General features: G+C 43.5%; 1 protein-coding gene and 1 long non-coding RNA gene across 4 annotated transcripts in view; one reads left to right on the top strand and one right to left on the bottom strand.

Annotated features, from left to right (window-relative positions):
- The first annotated feature begins 1789 nt into the window (after positions 1 to 1789).
- Positions 1790 to 22717, top strand: part of LOC117158005 (LHFPL tetraspan subfamily member 6 protein) — a 35972-nt gene continuing 15044 nt past the window's right edge. For 2 of the 3 annotated variants that reach the window (XR_013058662.1, XM_033336427.2), the window contains exons 1-3: positions 1791 to 3112; positions 11209 to 11327; positions 18286 to 18461. Coding sequence is in view for 2 of the 3 variants with exons in the window: in XM_033336427.2 (XP_033192318.1) it covers positions 3023 to 3112; positions 11209 to 11327; positions 18286 to 18461 (385 nt within the window). In the remaining variant the exon portion in view is untranslated. Of the gene's footprint in view, positions 3113 to 11208; positions 11328 to 18285; positions 18462 to 22717 lie in introns of all 3 variants that reach the window. The other variant, XM_033336428.2, reaches the window with a different exon arrangement.
- The window catches only part of LOC143302847 (uncharacterized), a 178506-nt gene continuing 159562 nt past the window's right edge, over positions 3774 to 22717 (bottom strand). The window contains exon 4 of the long non-coding RNA XR_013058663.1: positions 3774 to 5015. This is a non-coding gene — a long non-coding RNA (uncharacterized LOC143302847). The remainder of the gene's footprint in view (positions 5016 to 22717) is intronic.

The following is a 22717-nucleotide window of genomic DNA, read 5'->3' as shown; positions in this document are numbered from 1 at the left end:
CGAAGGTTTCTCGTTTTTTAAGGAAACGCAGTCTAAAAATTTGTACAGTGATGGAATATATGGCCGTGGATTTGATTAATTCTCCATTGAATAACGGACAATCGATACGTTATTGTGTACGAATATATAAAGGAAAAACATGATAACTCGCATTTCGTGTTTCCTTTTCACAAGAAAATATATTTAAAATTCAGCACGTTGTTAATTAATCCCATGTCCGTTTATTCGATTTTGGGGAAAAATTCTGCGAAACGTGAAAAACATAACGTTGCTTCTCGTAACACGAAAGTATTAAAAAATATTAAAATGTCGGGTTAAGCTTGGTTGGCTATGTCTTTGCTACTTTTAGCAGTTTTATATTCTTTGTGTTTAAATATTCCCTTTTAGTCATAAAGTACGATTAAAATAAAAGATTCAACAAAGACGCGCTTTTGTCATCTTCCTGTGAACTTCACACGTGAAAATAAGTCGTGAAACGTAATATAACATTTTCTCCTTTCGAGTCTCGTTTTTTCAGAAAATCCACTTTCAAAGTTTGTCATGTACACGTGTATCACCGACCTAATTCTCGATTAAACATATTTAACCTCTAGTTTCTTCAAAATGAAGTTTTAAACTGCAAGATTTTATTGTACGTTTTGGACTTGCTTTCGAATCCACTGCGTCGTGTAATAAGTTCGTTCATCTCGGCGTTACGTTCTGGAAGTATTATAGAGATATTCTGTTACGGAAAATATCGTTTGCAATTGAATAATTTGACGACAACCGGAGAGGCGGAGCGAATATCGCGAGTATTTCATAAAAGAATCGTCCTTCGGTACCCAATAAATTAACTTGCAGATTTCTTTCGTAACAGGCCAGAAATTATTGCAATTTCATTCGAGTTTACGACATTGAAGATTATTGGAATATTATCTGCACCATCGATATCGAAACATCGGTTACTAAACATCGTGCAAAGAATATGAGAGAAAGTCAAGTACACAAATTGAAATTTTCTGACAAGATGATCACAGCCTTTGGAACGACGTAAAAATTACTTGATTCGTTTCCACAGAAGAATAGAACAAAATAACGCGTACACATCATTGATTATAAATAGTTCTTTTCTAAAAAGAAACGCGGACGAGAATAACTCGCTATCGATCCTTTTCTTCTGTCGAGTTCGCAATTAAACTTAAACACGCTGGCTAACTTTTTCTCAGAAATGAAATCTCCGACTCAATTTCCTTATTTTTCATTCTCCCCTGTTTCGAACCACACGCTCTCCCTGACTTTGCTCGTACGAATTTAGACCTACGACGTATGGATCGCGAGAAACTGAACCCTCCAACCTCACAAATAAATTAAACTTTCCTAACAACGTAATTAGAGCGAAGATCGACGTTCGCAGGCACCGAGCGACACTGCCCTGAGGAAGTCGAACGAACAAAATCCGCCGGTGGTCTCACGGGATTTCAGGCTGGTGCAAATGAACCGGTGGATAACAAACGAAAAGTTTGTCGCGGTGATAATGCAAGAAAGCCATCAACAGGTAGCCAGAAGCAGAAGGCTAGATGGAACTAGTTGGCCACCTTAATTACAAATTTCTTCTTTTTTTTTTTTTTTCTACTTTGGAAAGTGTTAAGGAAAGGCGAAAGCCGAAAGGAAGACGAAAGTACGGCGAAGAACGGGTATCGGTAGGGTTTGGCGGGGGTCGGAGGAGCCGCTGCGGTCACAGCACGCGCACACATGTTCGCCAGTCGGCATGGGGGCAGAGGGTGGACGAGTGGGAGAGCGGAGCGCGCGCCTTGGCACTCGGCGAGGCGGCGCGCACCGCGACAGACCGACAGAAGCGGTGGAAAGCGGAGCTCGGCTGAAGCGAGTCGAGGCTCAGTCGCAGTCACGAAGCGGCGCCGAGCACCTCCACTCGGTTGGCCAGTCGTCCCTCGCTATCCGCCTCTTTCCTGTCTCTCTTTCTCTCTGTTTCGTGTCGGCTTCCCTCGATAATTTCTCCAACGTGGAGAAAAAAAAACACCAAGAGCCTGTCGCGTGTTTATAATTAAACGATTGCATCGACCAAAGTGTCCGCAAGAAACGTTACTCCCTTTTTTCCTCTCCGTCGATCCTCTCTTTCCTATTTTTCTCTCGTCACGTCCCGTTCTTCTTTCATCCTGATACCCGAAGGCGGATCTCGCGCGCGCGCGCGCGACCTAACGACGCGATGAATTTCTCTCGAGAGCCGACGAACGCACGGCGTGGCTGCATGCGCTTCGCCGCGCCTCGCTCCGGCTATAATTAACAAAACCGCTCTCGTACTGCCGAGAGAAACTGTTCCCTTGTAACGTGCTGACGCTCGCGATCATGCCGCCTCCCGACGAACCTGTGCTTTAATCGTTTTTACTTTCCACCGATCCGACGACAAATCGATCAACAGTGTATCGTAGGTGGTGAGAGACAGTAGCCGAACAGATGGATCGTCGTTAGAAGCTGGGAAGAGAGGCGAGACTGTGTCCAGGGCACGCGAACGCGAGCAAACACGGCCACCGCGAACCTTGACCGTGAGTCTCTGTTCAGGTCTTTCCGTGGAACGACCGACCTATTAACCGATCTATTCTCATCTCTGGCGGCGTACTCGACGCGCGACCGCCTTCCAAACGCGACGTTTCTCCGCGTTCGCGTCTCTCAGTGTAAAAAGTGAGTTCGCGCGGCATCGGGAAGATCTTCGCCCAGCCTTTCTGCGATCAGGCTCGACAATTCTGTTGCCAGTGTACACCAGGAAAGAGAGCGGCTGGAAGAACTGGCGAGGTTTCGAACAACCGTGACAAGTGGATTTCGCGAGTGTCGAGAAAGAACGAGCTTCGAAGACGTCGGTGTGTGAAGCGGAATCCTCTCCCGGATCGCGACGGCTGCCACGTTTCGAATAGCAGTTTCGTTGGCGATGCGCGAGTAGGATAGAGGAGAAGAGAGCGGCCGAGAGACGGAGAGAGACAGCGAGGAACCAGCGGCGAAGACAGAGGAGAGACGCTTTTAAACTGATGAGATGACAGTGCTGTGCGTGTTGTGGGCGACTCTGTCCACCGTGGCATCGATTCTCGCCTGCTCCGGATTTTACCTGCCTTACTGGATTCAGGTGAGTCGACGCCTTTTCCACCTCCGTCTTTGAGAGTTTTCCACGAGTCGCGAGGAAAAACCTAACTGTGTTTCAATCGCCAATCTCGCTTAACCGTGTTCATATAGTTCGCGTGATAGACGAACGCGTGTCAACGCAAAGAATTACAACGTTATAACTTGCGAAATGTTTGTTCATGTCAATTTACGAACTGAAGTTAGTTCATGTTTGAAATTAGTTTCGTAAAATCTCGTGAAATATGTCGAGTCGTTCCATACGTAACGCGGTTTGTCTGACAGTTGAGTTTAAAGTCGTAACGATGAGACTTTTATCGAGAAGAGAATAACAAACTGTCGATGGACAGATGATAAATAATCGTAGAAACGAAAGAAAGCATGCCTCTGATTAATTAGAAACGAACAGTCGTTTATTTCTTACCTAATGCACATAGCTGTTCATTTTATTTACGAGATGTCGCGATGTATGCTTTGGACGTTTGCTCGTTTTTACGATCCTACAAAGGACGAATGTCTTTTTCGTCGCAGTTATAAATTCGCAGAGCCGTTAATGTAGAATTTCCTATAAGCGTCAGACGCGTAAGTACGTCTGATGCAAATGCGCTAGTTGAAGATCGTTTACGCGTATGCTCGTTCCATGTATTATAACGTAAGCGTCTCACAACGACAGCAAATCTATACGTTTGTTCGGACTTACGCTTACAGAAAGATCCACTTTTAGCTCTTTGTTCCGTGTCGCAGCACTGAAAAGAGTCGACGATAATCTCCTTTCTTCCAGCTCTGCGACGGTTGGATCGCGGATATTTCTACAAATTAATATTCCAAATAGGCTTCTCGCGGTTCCATTCCCTCGCGATTCGCGTCTTACTGCTCGCTGCGGCGACAGACCGGCTACGAGGTGGCCAGCGACTCGTAACGCGATGACGGATCGATCATTTTCGCAAATTTATCGCCTTTCGGAACGAACCGAGTCCACGGAATCGTTTCGTCGCCTCGTAACTCACCGGCTAAGAGCCGAACAGTGTCCGTCAATGCTGCAAGTCAACGTTCCAAATTCTTCTTTCTCAGCCGTTGCGAGATTTACGCGATCGTCGATTGAACGTCGTCGCGATCGTCCGAAGCAAATAAACACGTAATTGCAGCGTCGAGCGAAAGAACGACCAGAGGATCGGTCACAATTTTGTCTCTGATAGGTTATCGAGTCGGCGAGTTCGACAGTTGCGTTCGACATCGATCGATTCGTATCGCTGACAACGGGTTTCGTAAATTAAACATCGTCGTTGAATTAATAAATACCGGCCCGGTAGATTGTCCCGCCGAGCGCAAAGTGAAACGAGCGTAATTCCGATTCATAACGTTGCGTCGCCAGTTATCGAGCAACCAGCTTCGTTTTCACACGCATCTCTATAATCCGATGTTGATAAACTTGGGTTTTCGACGACCCACGGTTTCGTTAGGTGTCGGTTCGTCGTGATACGACGCAACGCGATTGTAACTATTTATTGGAGACGCGAATGAATCACTTGCCCCGATATTTTATAGTAAGAACCGCGACACTCTACCTCGTTATCGACATAGAATAAATCTTGGTAGAAATTTCTCCAGCGTTACATCGAATTCCATGATCCGGAAGGTGACAACTCTTGACGAATAAGTACTTGTTAAACATCGTACACGCAGACGACTTAGAATAAAACCCTCGTCGAATTCCATCACCGAGACTCTAACGGGTGACGGTAAATAAATACGTACCTACTTGTAAACATCGCGTTTATATTTATTATTGTTATCGTTCCTCACGGTTGATCGTCGAAAACAGTTGCAGGAAGGACGTCCGCCGCATCCTGTCGTCTTGCTCGTTTTTTCTCTCTGTCGGTTGGTAGCAGGCGGTGTGCGAAGAACGCCGCCTGGAAAAAAGAAGAAGAACGCCTATTTAAAGCACCTGGGCGGAGGATACGAGCTTTCTGTCTCTGGTGAAAGAAGTCGTTAAAAAGACGTCGACGTTTGCCGATGTTCTTTGATACTATCGAGCTTTCATCGGACCGTTAGCTTTGCTACATAGTCACGAAAGCGTACAACGTCGTTTTTGTTCAACGACGAACGCGTCTCAACGAACAGAGAAAGAGAACGTTAGATTTTAATGTTCCACGATGCCGGACGTTGGATGACATATTTGTGGTTCTTCGGCTTCTCTTCATCCTGTTTTCGATAGTACGTTGCGCCTTCTTCTCGCGAACACTGCAACGTACCGTTGAAGTACTCGTAGCGTAGGTTGACTTTCTCACAGTTTGTTTACTATTTTCACGATACGTTGTTTGCTGTGTTATCTTTACGCCATTCAATGTTTGACAAGCCTAGTCCTACCGTGGTGAAGATATTCACCTTTAACGTTGAAATCTCAACGCGTAATCCTCGTTACGAGCCGCTGCAGAAATGACTTTTCGCATTTTTAATTTTCGCGTGTTGTTTTTTTAATTCCAACCATTTTACCGAAGAAAGTCTGCTCGTGAATCGGTTGATAACGTAAAAGATGCGAACAGCCAAGAAATATCTTCCTGGTAAGCGAATCTCAGACACGCGCGAGGGACGTAGCTTTCGAGTATCGTGTCTTGCTTTCGCGCGATATCGTCGCTCTACGAATACCTCGAAACCTGATCGGTAAGCCGAACAATCACAAATACATCAGAGAAGGATTAGTCGCGTGTTTTCACGTACGAGAAAGTACGCCGAACGGCTCAGAAGACGTAACCGGTGGAAGTTAGGAAACGAAAATCATTCTGTCGATCGCGGGGGCATTAAATTGCCGCGTAGCTCTGACAATTTCGAGCTGCGAAACCTGCAGCACGCGACACGTCGAACTACCCGTCCAACTTGCTTGGGAACTCTATCGCTAGCGACAAGCCATATTAATGTCTCCGGGGATGCGAAGACGTTGCTCGGAAAACAAAGATCCAAAGAAACCGTAGTAGGTTCGCAACTTTTCTCTTCGCTGCTCTGTGGTGTTCTCGAGTTAGACACGCGAGCTTTCGTCGCGCATTAACGGTCCTCGACTTGTCCATCGGATGGTCTACTAAAAAGTTGTGACAGTTTTCGACGATTGTTCGTCGCGACCCACTGGGCTTCGTGTGGTGCAAATAGTAGCCGGTACATCGAACGTTTAGGATCAATGCAATTAAAACGATCTTATTCTTTGAATATTCGTTTAATCGCGTTTACGTTTATTTGAAGACACGCGTTTGATCCGATTTACGCGCGCGTTCCGAGTGTTTGTCCATCGTATGATGTTGAAAAACAGTTGGATAAATCGAACGTACCAGGCAAATACAGCGTGTTGGCAACGATCGCTTTGGCAAAGTTGCGATAGCGATTAAATTATTACGTTATTTGCCCTTTTGAACAAATACGATAAACGCGGATACGGATGGAGGCGGGGATTACACGTGTAACGCGACCGAAACTTTCTCGATATTACGTCGCTGTTAAATAGCGAGCAACTTTCCGCTTTCCGACTCGGGCGCGCCAAACGAAACGACGAAACTTGGAAACGCGAAATTCAAGACTTCCCGTCGAACCTCGTTAACCTCGGCCCGTCCCTTCTACGGTAAACGGTTCGCTAATTCTCTTCATTAGCTGTTGATTCTGCCGGTATAACGAAGTGCGATGCAATTATATGCCAGTCGATATAAATTTCGACGAACTGACACGAGTCGGACGATTCTCTGGCGAGAAAGCTTCGACAAAACCGCATTCATCGGTGTTAGATAATAATAATTCTTACCGTGAAACGCTTAGCAAATAAAACTCGCTAGAGATAAACGTGACAAGTCCACTTTTCCAAGTCATTTTTATTTATTCGAAGTTTGACAGTTTTCTGTTCGTTGCTTTCTTTATTCGACACGCGCGAGCTTTCGTCTCTCACCGGCAGCCTTCCACGTGTCTGTCAAATTGTCTAGCGAAAAACAGCGGCAATTTGCTTTCGTTTAACGTTATTCCTCGTACATAGTTCGTAGCGGTAATACTCCTGCAGCCTTGAGATGCATAGTAAACGGAACACGTAAATTTGCTCGATGAAAATTTGCGAATAAAACCGATCTCCTCCTTTAGAAGATTAATCTGGACGAGGGAAGATGGTTGCTGCAGTCGATGCTGAATTCTCAAGCAAGTATTTTCAATTGAGAGTCTTGGCTGGACCGAAAGCCAAAAGCTGGGGGATACGTGTGCCAGCGGTGCATTAGCATACCGATGAGCTCCGAAATTGGCGAATTACAGATTTTGCACGAAATTGTTTAGCGGCGACGTTACGCGTGGGAGGAAAATGCTGTTCCCGGGCAACGTGATTACGAGATGTAACGAACCGTGTGGATGGGTTGACAACAAACGAGTTCAACAAGTGCACCAGATTCCTACTCGAACGATGGAATTTATTCGGCCGAAAGAAATGTAAATGCAGCGTGGATGGAATGTTTGATGCGAGCGCTCCGTGTCGTGTAATTTTATTACATCTTGTCTAATGAATCGTGCAACATTTATCGCGATAGCATGTAACGGACGAAACAAATTTCTACCCAGAATCTATTTCGTTGGTTATACGTTCGGTTATGCTGGTAAAAGTAAAACATTACGCAAACTTTACAGTTACACGAACATAAGCGCCATTGATTTTAAAGAGACTACTCTACGTATGAAATATTCATTAGCTGGAGATATTGGCATCTGCAAAAGTGAGATAAGTCGTTCTGCGTCAGTGTCTAAGACACAGGTCAGGCAAAAATGGTCCTAACATTTTTAAATAAAAAACCACCAAATATACAGGTCGACGAAATCGCCAATTTTTAAAGAAACGATTCACATCCGTTACTCGATGATTTAAGACATTAGTTTCTCCTTAATTTACACGTATTCTATTAACATCCACGCGCAGTTACTGTAATCGATTGAAGCGTCGATGCGTGTGCTGGCCATAAAAATAATAAAACTACTCGGAAGGATCAAGCAAACAGAGAAATCAGAAATGTTTGCTGGGACATATATGTTCTGCAGGGTCAAATGGGTTAAATCATAAAGTTTCTATGTTGCTCGGAGATACTGTGTCACGCGTTCGTGTACTAAAACCGACAAACTAACCCGCAAAGACCAAAGAGGGATGAAAACTCGCGAGGCACGGTTCGTTACGGGAGAAATGGGATTCGGGTCGGTGACGAGGCCACGGGTTGACTGTAGGTACCGGAACTTTGCAACTCGTAGGAATTGTTGGGCGTTACCTGGCCAATGCCAGGCTCCTTTCAAGACGACTGAATTAGATTGCAAACGAACTCCCCTTGTCAGAGGGTCATGCGACGTCACCGGGATCTCGCGATCGCGTCCCAATGGGACGTAGACCGACTCCACTTAACTCGGCTACGGACGGAGGAACGACGCTTGTTTCGCAAATTGGGCTCGAGTACTGGCTCTTGAAAGGAGCTAGGGATATTCTTGCAGGCTCCCCGTGGCCCGGATTCGCCCAACTTTCCAGAAAAACTCGTTCGCGTCGACGTTTCTCTTTTAACGCTCCTGCGAGTCTCCCCTCTCCGTTTCTCGAATTTCTCGCCGAGTTTCTATCTTCTCCTTCTTCTTTGCTGCCAATTATTCCGTTCGTGGATATCCCGTGCAATTCTTTCGCCCCAGCGAAGAAACAGTCGAGACGCGTACAACTTGCCTCGCCGATGCTTCGGAACAAAATTACGAGAAAGATTGCTTTGTGAACCGTGCAATAAGTGAAGTAATAAAGCATTTTCCGAGCTGCCGTACAAACTTGCCGCGTGAACCGCACCCTTTCCCTCTCTTTCTTCTCTGATACACGGACTTCATCGGAAACGATCGTATCCACCTCGTATTTCTCTTGCCGGTTCTTACAACAGATTAACGTTACGGCGTTCCTTTCGGCTGAAAGTGTCCAAGTACAGTTCGTGGCTTCGATCAACCGAAGTTTCCACCGATTATCCGCGGTTTCCACCGATCTCGGTTATCCGGATCTTTGATCGTCCGACGTAGATGCCATACGCGATACAATCCTTTTTTGAGTCACCTGGTTAGTTCCTGAAGCGTCGGCGATAGTTTTTGAACGTACGACAGAGTACGGACAAAGAACCGGATAAGTCGCATTTTCCATGTTTTATAGGGGAAATTTCAAAATCCATTACGTTGAACAGTTTCGCGTTAACAAAATTGTTCGCTTTTTAAGGTTAAATACGTCGGTATTTCCATATTTTACAAAGGAATAACTTTAAAGTTCAATATATTGCCAATCAACTGCGTGTTATCAACATTGTTTTTCTCTTTGATTTCCAAGCCAAGCATGTGCTTGTCCACCCTCCTCGTAATTTTAAATACGTTGCTTGTTTTACCACATATACGTGTAGAAATATCGAAGGTATTAAAACATTCTTTTTTCTAGCATTTATATCTTTGGTTCTTCTACGGTGAGCTAAGATTTTCAAAATCTATTTCCTGTGAAAATCTTTCAAGGCAACCGAGCTGTGTCTCGAACTAAAAGGCAATTTTGGATTCTAAAATCGCCCTCGTCGAACACGAGAAACAAAAGACGCGACTTACCCTGCACGCAGAATGTACACCAGACAGCAACGAGTTACAAGTTTCAGCTAACGTCGCGTGATTAACTGTAGCTCTGGATTTATCTCGAAGCCAGTTTTAATCGACGTTCCAGTGTACCCATTCGGTGTATGAATGAATGGAAAGTACAGGGCGAAATTGGAGCAAATTGTTCGTGAAATTGGCGGAGCTGCGCTAGGTCCGAGACGTTCTTCTCGAAGGGACTCGTTGTTAAGCCGACACGAGGAACGGCCGGAAAAAGCAGTCGATGAATAATTTCGACGTCAACATGCCGTGCACGAGTGTCCCTTCGAAACGTATATATCCTCCTTGAGCAGCGAAACGCAGAAGGAGGCTCTAAATGGCTTAGAAAATACTCGAGTAGCGAGATGAATAAATGCATAAGTGAATTTACATTTGCTTTGCTGCGCTCGCGTCTTCGCACGCAGTCGAAGAAGCAGTCGGATCTGTTCGTTTCAGCAGAAATCTCGCTAGACGAAGCGTGGCGAAGCGCGTGCGATTAGAAGACGGATCTGGCGCTTCGCTCCGCTTTTTGCGTTTTTCTGTAGCTGCAGAAAACACGATCTGACGAGACAATTCGTACACGTCGGTCGTTTTCGATGGCGCGAATTATCTTTGGTGCGAGGATCTCTAGAAGCTTTCTCTGTATCGTTGTGGACATTGAACGAAGGGCGTAAGGTCGAAGGGAGAAGTCGGTTCGAAGAGCCGCTTCACGGCGAACAATCGAATTTCCCACTGCTTCGACCAAGAATAATATCCCAGGAAATGCTGTCCGACTTTTAGCCGCTTGTTCCACTGCGAAGCGAAACGGCGCGCGGTTTTACGATGCTTCGCGAGGCAAGAAAAACGTCCAAGATACGACGCGCAGGACACCGCTGCAAAACTTAATCTCTCGCCGAAGAAACTACTTGGCACCGGGTCAACGATTTCGCTCGTGAATCGAGTTCTAATACAAAACCATGGCGAATCTCGTGTAAAGAGTAAGAGGGTATAAGTGTAAGAGTAACGATCTCTTCTGCGCTCCTTCTCCCTTGTCTCGGCGAGTTGTTTTCCTTCAGCGCCGAGCACCATTAACCCGGCCAAGATCCACTGGAAAATGCAAGCGCGAAAGTAACCGATTCGAAGTACGCGATTTTCTCGTGAAATTCAAACGCGCCACGTTGCCTCCACTTTGACTCGAAATCGGTCGTCGAGCCAACTCTTAAACGAGCTTCCGCGCGAGTAAAGTCTTCTGGAGACGAAAATAGTTGGAAATACGCGTGTGGCAGAACACGCAAACAGTGTTCTCCGCGAAATTAGTAATATATTTGTGCGAGAACGTTTAACCTTGACGCCATTGCGTCGACCTCGCCTCTTTGGTACTCGTGGAAATTCGCGAAGATCGTAAAAGGGTCTGCAACGAATCACGAGATGCTTTAACATAGTTGAAGCGCCTCGCGTTCAAACTCTTGCTCGGCCTGTCTGTTTGTACGCGTGTGTTCCGCATTTCAGGGACGACTGCTAGGAAAGGCAGACGCGTACTTTAGTTCCTTTCGACGCTGCAACTATCCACGGCTCAGGACGACGAACGCCCCTCCCGAAATAGTTTACGAGTGCGCCAGATACTCCAGGTATGTATATATGTATACTTGATTCTTCCTCGAAGAAACCCACGCTTACGAAAATCTTTCGCAGACTGTTGATGTTCTGTGAAACGTTCGTCGTACGAAACGAAAGGGGGTGATTCTAAGCGAAAAAAGAAATCGAAAATATAGAATAAAAATTTTTCGTTCGAGGCTTTGTTTTCGAGAAAATCGACTTTGAATTTTCACTCGGTACGCGTGCGGTACGTTATAACGGATCTCACTGTAGATCGTTGTCTCGATGGAAAAATTAAAAAAGAAATTTTTATTCTATATTTTCGACTTCTTTCTTCGCGCAGAATCACCCCCTTTCCGCTTGTACCACCAGTTACCAACCACCCTGTATAAATAATAGTTTTGCATTCATAATGACTAGCCAAACATATTGGCAGAATTATTCGGTCTTCCCGAGAACGATAATTCACTGCCGAGTGCAGATGTTTTACAGCGTAACGACCTATTGACGGACACTAGGACACGATGAAAAGTAACCGTCAAACGTGGGTCGATGTTTTTCTTAATTAGTCACAGAGTTAAGTACGATACACGGTTTCGCACGAATAGCCCATAACGGACGAGATAAACGTAGAGAACGAGTTGTGCCTCGTATAAGCGCTTTTCGAGGTAAGTTTAGAGGGAATTTAGAGCGGCCGTATCTCTGAAACAAGAAGTTGGCTGGCCCGCGATTATTAAGCCTTTTTTATTGCTTCTGAAGTGCGCGATATAAATTCCCGGAGCCGCTTAAGGAATAGCCGGAATTTCGCGTGTTCTCATTCGCAACGAGCTACTTTTCGACGAAACGAGACCGGTGAAACTTCAAGTGGCCATATCTTGGAAACAAGAACTTGGCGGAGTTGTGTTTATTAAGAGGCGCTCGGGAGCACGGGCGATATGAATTCTCCGACGTCGGTCTTCGCGACCCTTCGCTCGTCGACCTCGTTCGAGTCTCTTTCGAGGTGTCGCGCCGCGGATTATTCGAAGCCAGCCACGCGGAAAACTTCAATTTCCTCGCGAGTTCGAAGGTGTCACCCGATATCCCCGGCATCTCGCCAGCTCGCAGACACCGGCCAACAATCGGCGAGTTAATTTCGCTTGGCGAAGACGTAAGAGGTCGTATAATTCGCACCAGAGGGTTGGAATAATTCCGCGGGGCGACAACTTGGAAAAACTTTGTTCGCTAGAGCGTTAGGAGCTTAGCCTCCTGCTCGCCGCCTTTCGGCTAAATCGTTGACCCTGACAGCTCACGGAGACGCAACGCGGTTCGTTATTGAGGAGAGGAAAATTATAGGCGAAGCCGATCCGCCAAATCGTGGTAATTTAGGAATTTAAGATTTAACTCTTTATACCCTGCGTACCGAAACAACCAACACACCCTGAGAATTATTTTTACTCCTGGCGAAATATTTGCCAATTAATTTAATACGAAATATATTTTATTCGCTGGTCTGAGCTGAACACTGGCGCGATATCACAACGCTCGAACATCGCTAAAACGCTATTAAAATTCAGTAGTAGAAGTGTCAGTTGTTTGAAGAAGGAATATAACGCTATTTACAGATGTGAAAAGAGGATTGTCGACAAGCACTTTTGCATAAATTTACAAAGTACGAAATCTTACGTGTACTCTTATTCTTACGATTTCGTTTCACTGCAGCTCAATTCTTCCGTTTGTAATTTTTCTAGAATGAAATACTCCGTTATGCTGGTTCCGTAAGTACGAAAGAAGAATAAACTTGCTTTGTATCGTTTCTTTTTCCACTGAGTATAATCCTTTTTTTTTTCTTTTCTTTTTTTCGAAAAAATAACATAAGTCGTTTCTTAGTTACTATATCAGATAACGACGTGCTTCGTCGCTCGTGATACGAGCGATAAACAGTTGTGGAAATTGAAAATGTTTGTGTGCTTTCGTCGTTATAACGCGTAGCCCGCTCGTTTTTATTTACTTATATGTATAAATTATTTATATTGCGCGATCAATTGCCACGTTCTTCAACGAATCGTTCTCGACGCGTTTTGCGGTCGATCGGTTACGAAACTGGGATTAAAACGTAATTTCCTGTAAATATGGTTGCGCTTGTTGCGGAGCGTTGCTTTCGTTATTTTCCTCGAATTTGCCAGCGAAATTTGTTTTTCAAATACACAGCGGAATTGTTGCTATGCTATTTACCAAATTTTCTCAACGTCGAATTCATCTAACTCGCTGTTTTTTTATGGTTCGCTACGAAGCTAACTCGGTAGCGTAACAATCGCTAGATACAGATCGACGCCCTTGAAACTAGTTTGTCATATTTTCATTATCGAGTGGTACGCGTTTGATGGAGAACATGACGAGGATCTGTAGCTCTCGACGATGTCAAAAATAATCATTTCTCATGGGATTTTTGGCGGATTCGTTGCCGCAACGAGCCAGCTAAACGTCGAAATCCAAATCGGTATAAATATCGTGCTCCACTTCAATCCGATATTTTTGTTCGTTCGTGATCCGAATACACGTGGCTGTTTCAAAAGGTCAAACTTCTTCAGCGTGTAACAGCATCTTCAGATTGTTTAGTTTTTATATCATAACGCAGATTAAGTAGAATTCTCGAAATCCAGAGGAAGATCCTCGGTGTCGATAGAATCAGTGATATTTAAAAATATCCAACGTGTATACGTACGTATCATACTTGACAAATAGTAAAACATTTTGCTACCCGTATTTTGACTAGATCATTCGGATTTCCAACGTGGTAATTAACGATTCATCGTTAATTTGAATGTTCTATGGGAAAATCCGCATGCTGTTATAATATCGAAAAGTTTCTTTCGTTTTATGAGGATACGGTAGACGCGCAACCTTTTTATTTTATATTATTTTGTCGAACTACGTACGATCCATTTTGTTCTGTTGAGACAAACACCGTGATATTTCACAGATTTGGTTTCACGTTTGTACGAAGGTGCATTGTTGTAGAAAACACGTTTGCAAAAGGAAGACACTTTCCGGACAACCTAATACATCAGAGCAAATGAGAAGTTCGATGGAAAAGGACGTCCAATCTGTAAAAACTATTCCAAATATTAATACGTTTGATGCTAATAAAATATATCTGTATTTACCTATCTCATTCCTGCAACTGCACATTCTTTTCACGAGAAATGCCGTTGTTATTTCTTTATTTAGAGATAGGATCATATTATTTTATTCTTTGGATAAATCTATCACACTGTTCTCAGCCGAAAAACCTTTATTGCACCTTTTTACAAGGATAAAAACAAAAAAACGTCTTAAACCTATCGATTAAATCTATCGATTGTATCTAGAACTATCTTTGTTAAGTCTCACTGCGTACCCTCAATAGTCTTAGGGACCCATCGTAAATCTCGGGAATTTTCTAGCTAAGGTCCTTCAGACGGAACAAATATCTTTTTTCTAAAGATTATTGTCTACTACGGCTTGACACGGGAAGTTAGTTTTTCTCGCGTACGATGCTACCCACTAGCAACTTTCTATCGAGGGCGGCTAAGACCCTGCCTAGTCCACCAACTTTCTTATTATCCAGTCAGAAGCAATGTCTGTCGCCCTCACTTTCCTAACCAAAATTGTCATCAACAAATCCGATGGTCCCGTGCGCTAGACATACCCATCATTGGCTTTCCTCCGACACAGCATCGTCACTGAACTTCACTTATTCTTCATCGTTAGAATAGTCAACGTGTCATTACCGGGTTTCTATCCTTAAATCAATCACTAACTTAACTTACACATACGCATCAGTGTAACTCTTAAGAGTTGGAAATATAAATTTTATAACTCTGTTAATCGCAGCGTTATATCACCTCAACCACTCCTATTATGTCAACGGAAATCAGGGGATCGATTTATTCGCGGCGTCGATTATTACAATCGTAACGGAAATTTACGCTCCCGTTAACGTGTTTCTTAGTTACTATTTATTGTAATTAGCGCATCTGCATATGGATTTGCGAATTCACGTTGTCATTTTCAACAAATGCCTTTAACACGTTGACTGCCACGCGTGTTTTCAAAGAAATCTCCGTCAGGCCACGCGTACAGCAGTACCAAGCGTTCTCTGCTGGGTGCTCCCATCGATATTTTAGTGATGCGAATCGCTCAAGTGGTGGTCTCAAGAATGATCTTTCGTTTCGTTTGTTCGCAACATTAAAAGCACTAGCTGTTGTCGAATAGAACGAAGGAAAGTGTGGTATAGATTGTTCCGACCAAATGGTTTCTTATGCCACCACAATTAGAAGAGGAATCAAATGGTACAGAGAACTTGGCATTCGATTCTTTCTGGGAATTTCTGCTGTAAACGCTTTGTCGGTTTACAAAATTGCAACGAGAAAAAATATAAATATTAGAATATTTAGACAATTATTAGTTGCAAAATTATTAGGGTTGTCTGAAAATACAAAAAATCCTTGTCTTCGACGGAGTCAGCATAATATCGCCGATCGGGAAAATGATTCCGGAAGAAGCATTAGACGCGCATGCAAACTATGTTATGCAAATAAAAGACGCCGAATGGACGGAACAAAGGCACAAAAGAATTTGAAGAAAGCAACAACTTGTCCAAATTGTCCCGGCCAACTTCAGTTATGTATATAATGCTTTAAAGTTTTACATTCTAAATAATTTTTTTAATAAACCATTTTCGTATTTTTATTTTATAACAATTCAACTATTAATACAATTAATTATTAACTAACAATTTATTATTATGGAATATCTGTTCAAATACCCACGACGATCCTTCGCAAGTAGTCAAATAAGCGACACCCGAATATGGGTTACGTGGCCTGACCAGAAACTTTGCTGGCACGCGAATACGGGTGTCGTGGCGGTCAACGTGTTAATAAATCGATGAAAGTGCACGTAGATTTGTGACAGATATCGTTTGCCCTAAACGGAAGCAACGCCTCACCGATGAAAACATCTTACAACTTCGAAACTAATAATGTTTGCATCCGCGTTTATTACGGCTGTTTTGCTTGTTTTGCTGTTATTGCGCGCTTCTAAAGTTCAACCGCATCCTTTCGAAACACTTTTTAGAGAGGTTTGCGAATTACAAATGCGCATAGCGTACAATCCGTGCTAGTTTCCTGCAATCTCGTTTTCAAGCGGCAGAGAGGATGGGGAGAAAAATCACGAGCGAATTTTGCATCGCGATCGAACGAAAGCTCGTGCCGCTTCGGAAATTTTTCGAGTTCGAGATCGTTAATTAAAAGCTGCGCGAGCAGAGGGGAAGAGTTAGTAGGCGGTGCCGCATTTTGACGCGTTTTTCACCTACTGTTTACATTTTATCGGGAAAACCGCGCGTCCTGCGTTTCAGGTCAGTCAATTCAAGCGGAATGCTGCACGTTCAGTAGGCTTTAACGCGACCCAGTGCATCGTGCACAATGCCGGAAGCACACGGAACTCGTTTTCCTTCATCGGCGATAGCACGGTCGTTCGTTCGCTCGAGTCGATGAAAGAAGACATTAGCCCGAAGCATTGCGTTTTAAGACGGTTTCTCCACCTAAAAGAAGTCGTAATTTTTATCATTTTTTACTTCCAGGATGCGGCGATTATTTATGCGAGTTCGTATTGCTGCGAAAGTAAAGTAATTAAAAGGATGAGACCTGGACAGACGTTTGTTCCGTTTTAGATAAACGTTTTAAAGCACCGTGTGCCGGTGCGTTCTTCTTACACTCTTGCACCGAGAAGAGAAATTATGCACGTCAGTTTTAATATGCTTCTAGGGCGCGAGTGACGTGCATAGCACGTTGACTGATTTTGAAATAAGTAAATATGGTAGCACTCGCTTAGCAGTAACTGGTTCGGAACGAGTGGGATATTTTTCTACGAGTATTCTACCTACAAAAGGTAAACAAACGCGTGAAAAACAGGTGCAAGGTACGTGCAAAACATAAAAACACAGTGAAAATGCCTGAAAGTGGAAGAAAGGTCTCGCTGCAATGTACCGTGTACTGCACCGTACGATGTTGATCAACAGTTTTTATTTGTCTACTTAGCTAAATACTGTGATTATTATTATACGATACATGTTTATAGCATCTATAGAGATTATATTACAATCAGATTCACGAATATCCGTGAATCAATTTCCCACCCAACGGAATAGTCTTTCCCTTTAGCCCGGTAATTGCATCTCGATTACACTTCGGTCAATTTATCGAAAAATTCAAATTTTATTTTACCAATCCTGATCTTACAGTATCGTGTCTTTTTTTATCAAAAAGATAGGAAAAAATGTATTTTAAAGTATTTCTACCATCGACTTACGGTCTATAGCAGACAGTTAATATTTATAACAAATGTCTACAACACTACCGTACCATGAAATATGTCGTGTGAATGAACAAGAAACAAAATTATGGCGGATATTTCGAACCAGTCTACTCGTCTACAGTCAATCGTCGCTTTTGTCGGAACCCATGTCTTGCAGCGCGAACGCAAAACAGAGCGGAAATCAGTGCGAGCTTGCGACGTAACGCACGCGGGCAGAAATTCTCGCGATAGTTCGTCGACTTTGGCGTGGTTGGCTGGATAAGCTTTTTATCTCGTCCGGTTTCGAAATTTTAACATCCGTTCGCTTTGACCGGCCAATTTCACGAACGTTAGGTAACGGTAAAAAAATAATTGAACTCGTTTCAGCCAGCGATCTTCGTATCCTGAGGTCAGATTTGATCCGACAATTGCAATTAACGCGACGACAAATGAATGACCGCAACCGTGCATACTAGCGTTAGGGAAGGGGGGTGGTGAGGGTGAAGAAGGGGAAACCGGCGGGAAAATCGAGTTTAGCTTTAAATCAAAGTTACGCCCCCGGTGCTCGGCCCGTTAATTTACAACTTGAAATTCAATTTTCTCGGAATTTTGTCAACAATGCAGTTTAACGAGAACGCTGTGCAACGCTACAATAGAGACAATATTTGATTTTAGCTTTTGGGACATTCCGAGCGCCTGGTGGCAGGCGAGCACCGTCACCATGGGAATCGGTGTCGCGATCGCGCTGATCGGCGCGCTCACCCTGCTAGCCGCTGTCACCAGCTTCCTGCCGCACATACTGAAAACGCCTAAGCACACCAGAGTCCTGGGCTCCCTGCAGTTGCTCGCTGGTGAGTACGATCCGCGACTTTTCTTGCGTCTCGTTCTACCTTCTACCATTTTGCTCTCTGTCACAGTCGAGACATGGACGCAGCATTGACATTAATCTTTAAAACTAGGTCGTCGCTTAAACCGGGAACCTTCCCACCGGAGAACATAGAGTTACGTAGAAATTACGTTTAGGGTAAATCGTAAAGATTTATGAAATTTCCACGAAGAGAAATTATTTCGTTACAACGACCAATAAGGAGACGCCACGGTCGTTGGGTCATCGGTTTTGATAAAACTTTTCCTGCCGAATGTAAAGCAACAAATAAGCTGTCCCATATTCGGTGGTTTTTGTGAATATTCGTTATTTGGTAAAATATTTAACATTTTTTGATCTCTAAATTTCAAATGCCCTTCGTGATCGATAACTGTGTGTTGTTTTGTATTTTCTCGTTTTATTTGTTTTTTTATAGATCCATCTGTATATATTTATAGAATATTTTTTTCAATCATTTTTTCATTGCTTTCATTAATTTTTCCCCTTTGTCTATTTTTTTTTTAATCTGCTGTAATTGCGTTATATAATTTACGATATATAGAGTGCTACATATCGTAAAAATACGAAAAATACTAGTATTTTCAACAAAACGAACATTCGATGAAAGCGGACGCGTTATAAGAGCGCTATCTGGGAAATTTCAATTGAATTTTGTCGCGTACCAAGAATATTTAATCGTGTCTTTAAAAAATTCTGCAAATAACCGATGATGAATTAAAGAATGTATCTTTACTTGGCGGTGAAAGTAAGCGTCACAGGTTTACCAATAGCCAGTACAATATGGCGGAATAACGTTCAACGTCGATGTACAATTTCCATCGTGATTTATAAAAATTCTATTAAAGTAACCAAGATCTGTTTGTAATCGGAATTACTAGGAATTTATGTTGTTCCTACAACATAGACTGAATATATTTAATATCTTTGTTAAATAACTAGAATTTTCCAAAAAAAAAAAAAAAAAAAAGAAAGAACGACAGAATACGGGTCGGCTTGTTTTTCCTCTAAATTCAATCAGAAAAAGGTTTATCAAAATCGATGACCCAACGATTGTGACATCTCCTCCTAAGTTTATCGCACGGATAATATATATAGATGGTCTAGAAGGCCTCTTACCTTCGATGACGTTGACGACCTTAAATACTGACAACGATATTGATCGTTCGAACGTTCCCATAAATGGAGATGCCTGGAATTTCGTATTTATTATACCGATACGAAGTGAACGCAAAAGAATCTATCATCCACAGCCAATCGTTCTACGCTGTTGCAGAATCATTCGCACCTAGACAGTCCTTGAAATCAACGAGAGGTAAGCGAAAATAAAGCAGGCAAACACTGTGCAACCGTGCAATTCGTGATAGATATGTAGCTCTAGCAGTTACGGTTGAACGAAACCCGTGTCCCGTTCGCTCCAGTTTCTCGAAACAATTCCACATTTATTCCCTCTCGTGAAGCATCTTCGCTTTCGTTTAGCCGACTATCGAGCGGAACGCGTCGTTGGAAGCGGTACGCGAGCGGTGGTCGCATCGGACGATTACGTTCCGCGCTCTTGAAGCGGCGGATAAAGCTTGCTCGAGTCGGCCGTTCGCCGTTTTCGCGGATCAATGGAAGCTGGAAAGTATTCGCGTGAAATTGAAAGCAACGTGTCGAGCGATGGAAACGGCCGAGAGCCGAGTCGTCTCGTGGACGATCGTTTCGAACGGTTGCAGGCGCGTGTAACACGTTCAGGGGCGGTTGTAGCGCGGCCGGTTCGCTTTCATTATCGTAAAACTCGCGCGGCCACCGCCAGTCGACCGGATGCTGGTTTTTAATCTCGAGCACCACCGCAACGAACAATGAACGGCGTTCTTTCCCGCGGACTTTATTGCCAGGAGTATCGGGCTCGACGCTGCGGAGGAAGCTCTTTCCGAGGGAAACCGAGCAAATATCTTTTCGCCGCGCGTCAAATATCTGCTGCGTTTCGAGAGCGTGAATCTTGCGATGCTGCCACGGGTAAATGAGTTTCCTCGATGAAGCGCGCGCACGTCACGAGCAACTAGACAAGTCGAATTTTCGGCGAAGAGGCAAAGAATAGTAGAGCTGTTGCCTGCAACATGGTCCGTCTAGTTTTATGTAGCAATAAGGCTCCACTTACAACAATCGCTATAAGCGAGCTTGAAAAATGGAGCACGTAACGGAAAGTGAGAAAACAGAAGATCAGAAGTATACGAGGTTTGAAATATTTAGTTGGAGATGTTCCCAATATTCCAAGCATCGAGATTCCACTTGATTCTAATTACGATAATTGTACGTAATTGAGGTTTACGTAGGTATCGAGACGCTTGCTGGTTCTAAATGGTATCGGAAAATTCTTCAAGTTTCTGCAAATGATCGTCGAGGACGATATATGTACGTAATCCTTAACACGTTGACTGCCACGCGTGTTTTCAAAGAAGTCTCCGTCAGGCCACGCGTACAGCAGTACCAAGCGTTCTCTGCTGGGTGCTCCCATCGATATTTTAGTGATGCGAATCGCTCAAGTGGTGGTCTCAAGAATGATCTTTCGTTTCGTTTGTTCGCAACATTAAAAGCACTAGCTGTTGTCGAATAGAACGAAGGAAAGTGTGGTATAGATTATTCCGACCAAATGGTTTCTTATGCCACCACAATTAGAAGAGGAATCAAATGGTACAGAGAATTTGGCATTCGATTCTTTCTGGGAATTTCTGTTGTAAACGCTTTGTCGGTTTACAAAATTGCAACGAGAAAAAATATAAATATTAGAATATTTAGACAATTATTAGTTGCAAAATTATTAGGGTTGTCTGAAAATACAAAAAATCCTTGTCTTCGACGGAGTCAGCATAATATCGCCGATCGGGAAAATGATTCCGGAAAAAGCATTAGACGCGCATGCAAACTATGTTATGCAAATAAAAGACGCCGAATGGACGGAACAAAGGCACAAAAGAATTTGAAGAAAGCAACAACTTGTTGTCCAAATTGTCCCGGCCAACCTCAGTTATGTATAGAATGCTTTAAAGTTTTATATTCTAAATAATTTTTTTAATAAACCATTTTCGTATTTTTATTTTATAACAGTTCAACTATTATTACAATTAATTATTAACTAACAATTTATTATTATGGAATATCTTTTCAAATGCCTACGACGATCCTTCGCAAGTAGTCAAATAAGCGAAACCCGAATATGGGTTACGTGGCCTGACCAGAAACTTTGTGGCAGTCAACGTGTTAACGAATCGCGTCCCTCTTCCACTTTTACAAAGATATCTTGCACTTTCGTAAAACCTTCTTTCGTCGCACCTGTGCAAAGTTTTGATCGATTAACCCTTTCGCTTCGGCAGTCCAGTCCGCCGAAGTATTGTCACTGAACGGAAGCGCGCGCCAGAAATGCGCACAGTGTGCGTGGTTGCTGTATATATGTTTTCCTAAGTCTTAAATAACGATAATTTTTGTAAGGACCGTATATGAAATATCGTTTCACTGTCAATGAATTTAACAGATTTTTTAGCGCGAAACAATATACGATCGTTTGGATGTTTGAAATATATTGCGTGGAACGTTTTGATGTTATTTCAACAATGAGTAATTTTAAGAAGTGATTAATCCAATATATCAATAAAATCAACAGAAAATGTCCTGCCGATGATGCGCTGCCGAACCCAGCATTCGTCGCGTGGTCGCCGCCTATAAGCGGCACTCGAAGCGAAAGGGTAAAAATTTGTCTTCGATAATATGGCTCAACTATCGCATCTTGTATAAAATCGTTCTAATCCTTGTAAACGAGACTCCGTATATCGCTGTATATCCGATCCTTGAAGACAGTTGCAAGAAACGATGAATCTAGCGCTGACTACAATGCGAAGCAGACATTGCTACGATTCTTCTCAAGAGCAGCATTGTCCTCGACCGCCATCGTACATCCGGTACGTGTCCTTAACAAGAGCAATGGCGAGCTCCGTTGCGTCCCATCGATCGGCAATAAACGTAAGGCGAAGCTTTAATAACATACGGCTGAGACCACGGTGCGAATCTACTATCCAACTTCATCTTCCGTTTCCTCTCTCCCTTTCTCTTTATCAGGCTATGTCCCATTCCTTTTTCTCGTGCTCCTCGCTTCGCGGTCTCCCACCGTCCGATGAAAAACTGAAAACAATAACCGCGATCGTGGCGCGCGGTATCGCGAGAAAAATCTGACCGAGCAAATTGACGCAC

This window comes from Bombus vancouverensis, chromosome 6 (assembly GCF_051014615.1).
Source record: "Bombus vancouverensis nearcticus chromosome 6, iyBomVanc1_principal, whole genome shotgun sequence".
In the NCBI taxonomy this organism is placed as follows: domain Eukaryota; kingdom Metazoa; phylum Arthropoda; class Insecta; order Hymenoptera; family Apidae; genus Bombus; species Bombus vancouverensis.
Note: the sequence above shows the minus strand (reverse complement) of the source record. Positions and strands in the feature narration are given on the sequence as shown.